This window comes from Oryzias melastigma, linkage group LG19 (genome assembly GCF_002922805.2).
Source record: "Oryzias melastigma strain HK-1 linkage group LG19, ASM292280v2, whole genome shotgun sequence".
Classification (NCBI taxonomy): Eukaryota; Metazoa; Chordata; class Actinopteri; order Beloniformes; family Adrianichthyidae; genus Oryzias; species Oryzias melastigma.
This window is the reverse complement of record NC_050530.1, coordinates 17,123,922-17,134,201: the sequence shown is the minus strand read 5'-3', so window position 1 is coordinate 17,134,201 and position 10,280 is coordinate 17,123,922. Positions and strand designations below refer to the sequence as shown.

The 10,280-nt window shown below is 41.4% G+C and overlaps 1 protein-coding gene across 3 annotated transcripts in view; it reads right to left on the bottom strand.

Moving 5' to 3' along the window:
- Positions 1–9,677, bottom strand: part of ryr2a (ryanodine receptor 2a (cardiac)) — a 122,978-nt gene extending 113,301 nt beyond the window's left edge. For all 3 annotated transcript variants that reach the window (XR_004949793.1, XM_024263394.2, XM_024263396.2), the window contains exon 1: positions 9,497–9,677. Coding sequence is in view for 2 of the 3 variants with exons in the window: in XM_024263394.2 (XP_024119162.1) it covers positions 9,497–9,631 (135 nt within the window). In the remaining variant the exon portion in view is untranslated. The remainder of the gene's footprint in view (positions 1–9,496) is intronic.
- Between the last annotated feature and the right edge of the window lie 603 nt (positions 9,678–10,280).

The following is a 10,280-nucleotide window of genomic DNA, read 5'->3' as shown; positions in this document are numbered from 1 at the left end:
AAGTAAGTAAGGGTGAAGTCACTTTTTTAAATCCCCTCCAAATCCGTGCAGCCTGACTGTTATAAATTAGACAAAAAGAGCTTCAATTTTATGGGCGTCTCACATGCACTGATGTACCATCTGCATACCCCAGAAGCCAGTAGGCGCATCTTACTATCCCCTAGAGCAGGGGTGAGATACTCAAACGCACAATGGGCCAAAATCCAAAACACACCTTAGATCGCAGGCCAAACAGGATAAACTTTTATTGAACAGTCTAAAACTCAATTTTTAAAACTTTAAAACCATATCTTTTTAACATAATTATGAACTAGATATATAGCATTACCTGTGATAATGCTAGTGTGAATGCTGTAAGATTAATTTGGCCGCTGAAGATGCTAGTGAAGATAGCGGAAGAGGCTGAAATTGATAGCTAAAAACGCATGAGATGATAGGTGAAATCACTAAAGCTGATAGGTGAAATAACTGCAGCTAACAGCTACAAAAGCTGAAGCTGATAGCCAGCTAAAATATTGGCTAAATGCCAAATTAGTCTTAAAAAAAACTAATAATAAATAATAAAAAAACTAAATTAGCCAAAACAGCTAGCATGTAGCTGAAATATTAGCTAAACTCCAAGACAGCCTAAAAAGTCTTAGTAAATACCCATATACTCCAAAAAAAAAAGGGGGGGGGGTGATACGCGTGTGCTCAACCACTAAACAGACGCTGTAAGCAGTGGTACAAACGCAGACTGGCCGGGGAAACAGCCGTGCTACAGTCATGTACGAACGTGGAATTTCGGCGTCCAAGCGCATGTGCCAGCATTCGCTCCACGGTCCAATCTCGCACTGGAACTGCTGTTCTACAGCCATTGCACGGCTGTTCCATTGATACCACACGCAGTCACCCGCGCTCAAAATTTTTGTGCAGTTCAAAAATTCTTTCCCCATGTAACGGCGGCCAAATTTTGTACCGCGTGTATGTGCATCAATTCCGTGGCCACATCTCGACCGTTGCACTACCAGTCCACTGCTAACAGTGTCTGTACCACGGAGATGAATGGTCCAGTCCACTATTTTGAGCGTTTCCTTTGTTAAATGGAAATTTTCCTCATCTCAGCTACTATCTTTTCTCAAAAATGTACAGATGGATAGCTGCAAAATTGCTTGCCTTTCTTTTTTTTTTTTGCTAGACTAGTGTTAGCTTGGGTTTGTGAGGTGTTATAAGCTAATGGGAGAGAATGTAAACAAAGTGCTGATGGGAAATTAGAGGAGCTAACTTCTGCACTAACAGTCCCACCTACAAATCAAGAGGTAAATTTCAAATGAGCTCTAGAAAATACGTCTTAAAAAAAACACAGGTTTTTATAATTTGGCTAAAATCCGCATACTCATAATTAAAAGACCGCTGGGAAAGATTTTACAACACAAAAAAATATAGTTGGAGTGGGACTTTTTTGAAGGGAAATACAAGACAAACCTGCGCTCCCGGTAAAATGTGGGCGCTCCAGTTTACGACCCTCCACCGGCCTGGACAACCCAACAACCCACAGTATGGGTACATGTCCTAAAGTAGGGGTAGGCAACCTTTAACAATAAAAAAAATGGGCTAATTTTCTACTGATCAAAACCTAGAAGGAGCTGCAAACATTTACTTTAGCCTTTAAGAAATTTGGATTTGCATTCATGACCATCTTTTTTTATTAATAAATATGAATTATGTCTATTTTTGGCACGAACATAAGCAAAAATATAAAAAAAGAAACCTAGCATCTCTCAAAATATGATTTTTTTTACATTTGACAGAAGCTGAAGTACCTTATTTTCTAAATAAAATATTCTCTTTGCCAAACAGTAATCCTTACTTTAAAAATGTGCTACTTTATTTTTCTTTTATTTATGTTTTCTGTTCTTTTCCGTCTTTGTCCTCAGCAGTCTTACATTGCTGGGTTTTGTTGTTTTAGTTTGGACCTTAGTTTGTTGGCTTTGTTTCTTTGATTTCTTTAGGTAGTTTCGGTTAGGCAGCCATTAGCAGGGAGCGGCTGGCTCCAACGGTCAACATGGCTGGGTCAGCAGTCTCCATGACTTATTTTATGTTTGCCCAAGGAGCCACCATGGAGAGATAAAAGAGCCAGATGTGGTTCGAGTTTTGATGAACACGGTAGCAGCCATGTTTGTAGTTTTGGTTTGGTTTTTGTTGGAGATGCATAGTTCAGGGATTTTTTTTTTACCTCAGCCTCCACCATGTTTCTTCCTTCATGTGCTGCAGAACTTCATGTGATGTTTTGGAGCAGAATCAATGACAACAAACCTCTCCTTATTCTGATGGAACCCCCCCTCACTAAAAGCTGTTGACGTCTAACAGAGCTAGCGCCTAAGCACCATGTTAAGCATTTTACAGCTGGTGTTGTTGCTGTCAGATTGGATCGGCTCTCCGTGTCCTTACATGGGGAGGCATGGGGCTGCAGTCACTGCAGACACTCCCCACCTCCCTCACAAGCTGTTTTATGAGCCCCGCTGAGACCCCCCCCCACCCCCCACACACACACGTGGAGACAGATGATTTTGCTTCCAGCTGAGTCCAACATCTCACTGTTTCTGTCAGCACGGCTCTCGTTTGTGAGGAAATAGAAGATCACAGGTGAGGATTTCTAAGCCCCGCCTCCATAACACAAACATGGCTTTGTGCTGACACATGAACAGTCACCAGAAACATGTATTGATTTGCATTCAAAGTGCACTTAGCCGGAGAACAGAGGATTAAAAGTGTGCGTGGGGGGGAGCAGAGGAAGAGGAAACGCACTGAGGAGGAAGAGGGCGAGGAGAAGACATGCATGAGGATTTAGAGCAGCTGGGAAACCTGCAAACTAAATGCATATCTGCTCCTATTGGGCGGTTTCTTCCATTTTTTTCAAATCTGTCCACGTGAGCTGAGATAGAGACGTGAAGGTGGAGGAGCTGAATGTTATTGGCAGCAAACAGCTGCAGCACTAATGAAGCCAGAAGTTGCGCTAATGAAAAGTAATGAGCTCCAGGGGCAGATCAGGCTCCGACACACTGCTGATAACCAAGACGAACGCTCGAAGCTGCGCTGGGCCCAACTTTATCCACTTCAGAATCTGATCCAAAATGAAATATGTGCATCAGTCTTCTGGGAGTTCAGCACGTGTCACTTCAATGATTCATTAACCGGGGGTGGGAGTTGATGAAGACTTCAAAGTCCCTCCGTTGATCCTCCTCATAATCTGGTCATCGGTCAGCGCCGTGACCTCAAGGTCGATCTGGTAAAAGCGGGTCATCATCTCTCATTAGTGGGTTGACTCCATATCCACCGCGTGTTTCCATTTTCCAGAGCAACACACTAAAGCAGGGATGCCCGGCTAATGTTCTGACTGACGCAGAGTCCAGATATGCACTTTCAGTTAACTCCTTGAGCCTGTTGGAAAGATTTACAGGCTTTGATGACTTGTTACGTCCAGCTATAGCGTCTGAAACCAAATGCTGCAAAAGTGATTGAAAACATCTTGTGAGTTATGAGCACAGAGAAGCAAAAAGGGTGACATCAATATTTATGCTATACTGTACCTGTAAACACACTTCTATGTGTCTACACATGTCATCAATGCTACATTCACATCGGCCTCGGCAAGGCACGATAAAGCGACAAATTTCAATGACAAGTCTATGTAAACACAGCTAAATGTGTGTCTTGGTCCGAGTTCAAGCTACGCAATTCAATGGCCATTCAACAACCAACCACCAAAAATGAGACTGCTTCAACAAAGGAAACGCATGAAGCAGGACAAAATTAGGCCTCTAAGTTTCACTTTTAAAACAATGATTTGAATTGTAATTGTTATGGGATGTGTTTGAGTACTCATTTATAAAAAACAGTGATCACATCAGAGCAGCACTCCAAGACACACAGAAGCCTGTGTCCTCTGCTGGAGCTTCATCACCTCAGTGAAAATGTCAGTGTCACCTCCAAATCTGTGCAGAAACAGTCTACCTCAAAGACAGAAACCCACATGGTGACATGAAACCAGCCACAAAAAGTCTACCTACAGCAAATTTTTGACAAAAGTGTTGGAATGTTGCTTTTCCACTGAAATGACAAAGTGCCACACAGACTACTAATCTGTAGAATGTGTTGGACATCAAGAGTTTGCTATTGCTCATCACTTCCAGAGGCTGCATGTACAGAAATAATATCCAGCAAAAAAAAACAAAACAAAACAGAGATGTTTGAGTTATTTCCAGTCTGTCTGGAAAAACAATCCACACATTTTTTATACTTGTGATATGATAATCAAACTATTATTTGATTTTAAAGGAACATAATTTTTTGCTGACTGTTCTATCACTGTACAATACTTTGGTCACACACCTCTCTGTGTTCACACACACACACACAGAAACCTTCATGTAAACAATCTAACACATACACATCTGAATACTGACTCACCAACATCTGAATATAGCCACACACGTCTGTACATGGACACACACACCTGTTTATAATCACACAAACCTGTCTATAGTCACACACATCTGTATATTGTCACTCATACACTTGGATATGGACAGACACACACGTCTATACTCACACACACACCTGCATATCGACACACACCTGTCTATAATAATACACACATGTCTGTCGATGGTCATACAAGCGGCTAGGTGGCTCAGTGGGCTAGGTGAAGGGCTCACACGCAGGAGCCCTGGGTTCGATTCCAGGGTTGTCCACTGATCCCCACCCAGATTGGGTCCTTAGACAAGTCCCTTGACGCTTCTGCCTAACTGGGTCCCTGTTCCCTTCAAGTACAGGGTTGTGTCAGGAAGGGCATCCGGCGTAAAAACTCTGCCAAATCCCTGATGCGAAACAGTGGGTGCTGTTACGCTGTGGCGAACCCGAAAGGGATAAGCTGAAAGTGAACTACTACTGTCGATGGTCATACACATAATTGTATATGGAGACAAACATCTGTCTATAATTACTCACACCTTTCTATGGTCACACGCACACCTGTCTATAATCACATACGCCTGTCTATAATCACACACATCTATCTATAATTACAGACACACCTGTCTACACACATACTTGTCTATAATAACATACGCCTGTCTATAATCACACACCTGTCTATAATCACACACACTTGTATATCATCACACACCTGTCTATAATCACACACTTGTATATTGACACACACCTGTCTATAATCACACACATCTATCTATAATCACACACACTTGTATATCATCACACACCTGTCTATAATCACACACACTTGTATATCATCACACACCTGTCTATAATCACACACTTGTATATTGACACACACCTGTCTATAATCACACACATCTATCTATAATTACACACACACCTGTCTACACTCACACACACACCTGTCTATAATCACATGTCTATAATCACACACATCTATCTATAATTACACACACTTGTATATCATCACACACCTGTCTATAATCACACACTTGTATATTGACACACACCTGTCTATAATCACACACATCTATCTATAATTATACACACACCTGTCTACACTCACACACACACCTGTCTATAATCACACACATCTATCTATAATTACACACACACCTGTCTATAATCACACACACTTGTATATCATCACACACCTGTCTATAATCACACACTTGTATATTGACACACACCTGTCTATAATCACACACATCTATCTATAATTACACACACACCTGTCTATACTCACACACAAACTTGCCTATAATCACACACCTGTCTATAATGGCACACAACTGTCTATCATCACACACACACCTATATATAATCACACATCTGTCTATAATGACACACAACTGTCTATCATCACACACACACCTATATATAATCACACACCTGTCTATAATGACACACACACCTGTGTATAACGACACACCTGTCTATAGTCACAAACACCTGTCTATAATGACACACCTGTCTTTAATGACACACACCCGTCTATAGTCACAAACACCTGTCTATGATGACACACAGCTCTCTATCATCACACACACACACACCTGTCTATAATTACATACACCTGTCTATAGTGACACACCTGTCTATAATGAAACACACTAGTCTATAATTACACACACCAGTCTATAATGACACACACCTGTCTATAGTCACAAACACCTGTCTATAATGACACACAACTGTCTATAGTCATAAATACCTGTCTATAATGACACATACCTGTCTATAATGACACACACCTGTCTATAGTCACAAACACCTGTCTATAACGACACACAACTGTCTATCATCACACACACACCTGGCTATAATAACACACCTATCTGTAATGACACACATCTGTTTATAATCACAAACACTTGTCTATAATGACACACACCTATCCATAATGACGCACACCTATCTATAGTGACACACATTCCTATAATGACACACACCTGTCTATCATCACAGACACCTGTCTATAATGACACACTCATGTCTATAATGAAACACTCCTGTCTATAATCCCAAACACCTGTCTATAATGACACACACCTGTCTATAGTCACAAACACCTGTCACCTGTCTATAATGACGCACACCTGTATATAGTCACAAACACCTGTCTGTAATGACACACACCTGTCTATGGTCACGAACACCTGTCTATAATGACACACTTGTAAACGGACACAAACACACACACTTGTATATGGACACACTGTATATTGTCACACACAAACCTCCCCACCCAAACCCATTCATAGACATGGACACAACTGTCTTTGGAAACACATACAACTGTTTATGGTTACACACAGAAACACAACTGTCAGTAATCACCCATACACACCTGTATATGGAAACACACGCAACTGTCTGTGGTTAAGCACATTCATAGTCACCCTTACCTGTACTTGTATACAGACACACCTGTATATAGACATGCACTCAACTGTCTGTGATTATGCAGACATGTTTCTTCATGGTCACCCCACACATTTATATATGGACACTCACACGCAGACACATGCATCACACACAAGTCTGCGATCATCCACACACCATTGCACAGACATGCATGCACACACCTATGTGTGACTGACTCTTTGTAGGAGGACTTGAGGAGCTGAAGGGGTTTTGTGTGGTCAGGCTCACATCAACCTCGGCTGTTAGGACTACGACAACATTAAATTTGTTTCTGCATTTGACCCCCCCTCTCCTCCCTGAGGGAGCAGTGAGCTGGGATGTATGCAGGGAGAAACTGGGCTCTATTTTTAAAGCATTTGTTTGAACCAAACTCTGCAGCGAGGCGACTGAGCTGATGCAATACACCTTCCACATGTAGTGTCCCTTATCATAGAAACATGTATATAAGCATCATTATAAACCGGTATAATTACAGAAAAGGGCCCTAAAGCACACAAACAAACCCAGAAACAAACACACATAATTCAGTTTTTCCTGCATCAAATATTTACCATATTTGCACAGAACAATATTTAATATTAACCGTTATGCATGCATAACAAAATAGCCTTGTTTTCCTCTGAAACTGCTAAATGTTTGTTAGGGGTATAATGATTAATCGATTTATGTTTCTAGGATCCAACCAGATCAATCTATCTGAGGCAAGCTGTTAATCAAGTTGATTCATTATAAAATCATTTTAGAATGACATAAATCAGTTTTTTTATATTGGAAAATACGACATGGTAGGTTTATTTTACTAAAAAGTCCATCACAGCGGACAACACACATGTGATCATGTGATACAGCAACAAATTATCATTACAGTCCAGTGTGTGGAAACACTTGAAACTAAAATATTAATAGTTTTGCCATTCATTCTTGTTTGTGTATTTAATGTATTGTCTTGGAAGAAATACATGGAATCTGGAAAATTTCCCCAGTACTGTTAAGTACCAGGTATTTATCTCTGAGTCCCACTGGCTGAAGTTTTGGCAAAAAATGTCCTAGTCAGTGAATTGGATCGCTCAATATTAACTAATATTGACTCTGACAGACATGTGCACACATAGGGCCCAAGGGGTGCTTGAGCACCTGCCCTTTATGACTTGTTTAAAAAAGTGCCCTAGTTCTCTCTCTCTCTCTTTTTTTAAGTTTTATTCAAATTCATATTAATTAACTCTGTTAGTAGTATTTGAAAAAAAAAAGACAAAGAAAAAAAGAAAAACAATCCACCGGTATTCTATCATTTTTTCCAAGGCTATAATAAAGGGAATTCGTGCTGCCACAAACAGTTATTTTTTACGATTAGTCCACTAATCACTGATTATTGTTTCTGATTAGTCGACTAATCGGGTCATGTGTGAAATGGATTAGCCTAAAAAACTGAAAAAAGCCTAAGTTAGCCCAAACAGCTAGCATCCAGCTGCAACATAAGCTAAACTTTAAAATAGCCTAAAAAATGCCTAAATTAGCCAAAATAGCTAGCATGCAGCTGAGATATTAGCTAAACTCCAAATTAACATAAAAAACCTTAATAAATTCCAAGATAGTCCAAAAAGCTAGCAGAATGCCATTATAACTTTCAACTTTACTACACTCTGACTCCATATAATATAAAGTAATGACTAACCATGGCAGTCCTAAAGTGAATTAACTCATGCTGACAATAACCTTTTACAAGAAAATGACAATAGTATCACTTTCAACTACACAGGTCATATAACTTAATAGTTATCTAATATTTTTTTTAATGTTCTTAATTTTGATATTGCTTTAAGGGGGGGAAAATGTGTTTTTGGTGCCCTTTTCCAAATTTGAGCCCCTGTCCCTCAAAAATTCTGTTCCCCTCCCTGGTCACTGATCTACTGATGACCTGAGAAGCTTCTGAACCAACAGAAGGAACAGTCTGGTCGCTGAGTTACTTCCTCCAAGTGTTTCTGCAGCCATCGTGTTACTTTTTATTATTTAAATCACCTCCTAGCCTTTTAATGATTGGTTTTCTCCTCCTCTATCATTAGGTTTAACCAGCATCACAACTTTTCCTGGAACCATATTTGCAGGTTGTGATCCCGCTCTGCGCAGGTGCGCCTCAGGTGCTCCGCATGAACCCCGCTGCAGTCCCCATCCGTCACTCACGGACTTCCACTTCTTCATCTTTTTCATCGGGAGTTTCTCCCACATCCGCATCCACAGCCCGCCGCTTCAGCGCGTCCACGTGACGATTCACGTGTGGCGTTTTGCGGCAGAACAGCTGATCTGGTTGGACTGGGGACAAGCATCCCCACCGGTCTGCGCCGCACTGCGCCCCGCATCATCCATCCACCCAGCGCACCGCACAGCGGGCTCCACGAGCCTGCCTCTCTGGAGCGGCACGCGCGAGCACGCACAGATCTCCTCCAAACGCACCTCCCTTCACACCTCTCCGCCATCCATCCCCATCTTTTCCCACTCAGGATGATGAAGAGGAGCTGCCCTCCTCAATGCGGTAAACTCCGCGCGGAAAAACGCGCGCGCGCTAACGAACACCCACCGTTCTAAGGAACTGGATCTCGTCCTCGCCGTCTCCTCCGTCAGCCATGGTGAGGTCTGCGGGAGAGGCTGGAGCTGCTGCGCCGGACAAATGCTGAGACGGCGAGTGCCCGCGCGCGCGCGCGCATCCGGTCATCCGGCACGGGAGGGGGGAAAAACCGCGCAGCAGCAGAGGCGCTGGTGGATCATTAAACGGCGCGCGCACGCTCCAGTCTTGAGGCGGAGCTGCACAGGTGTGAGGCTGAGCGCGTGCGCGGTCAGCACCGGGCGGTTGGCGCCCTCTGTTGGTGGAACTCCAAATTACACATTTTAAAAAAACCAAACCAACCACTAAAACAGCAAAATAAAACTATTTATTTCATTAAAACAATAAATAAATAAACACAATTTTGCTTAAATTGTAGCATACAGACACTAATGAAGGACAAAAAATGTATGTTTTGCAAAAAGTTTAAACTATTACTCCTTTTTGGTACTTTTTTATTGGTTTTTTTTCGTATGTCTATGGAAACAGACTTTTTTCCCCTTTATCCAACCTTTTTGGTTTTATAAAAACTTTAAAAAATCACTTTTAATTTTGCTTATTTTTTTATTTTAATTTTATGTATGCATTATTTTATTTTATTATTTAAAAACATAAATGTAGATTACCCTGTTCTTTCCTTCCATTAAAGTGTGTCACGTTGGATGAAGGTGACCCTGGGACAGGTTGGCCTAAAATCTGAGGGCATCTGAAGAAAGGAGTCATGAAGCACATAGTGATCTTAAACTCCTGTGTTTTTTTA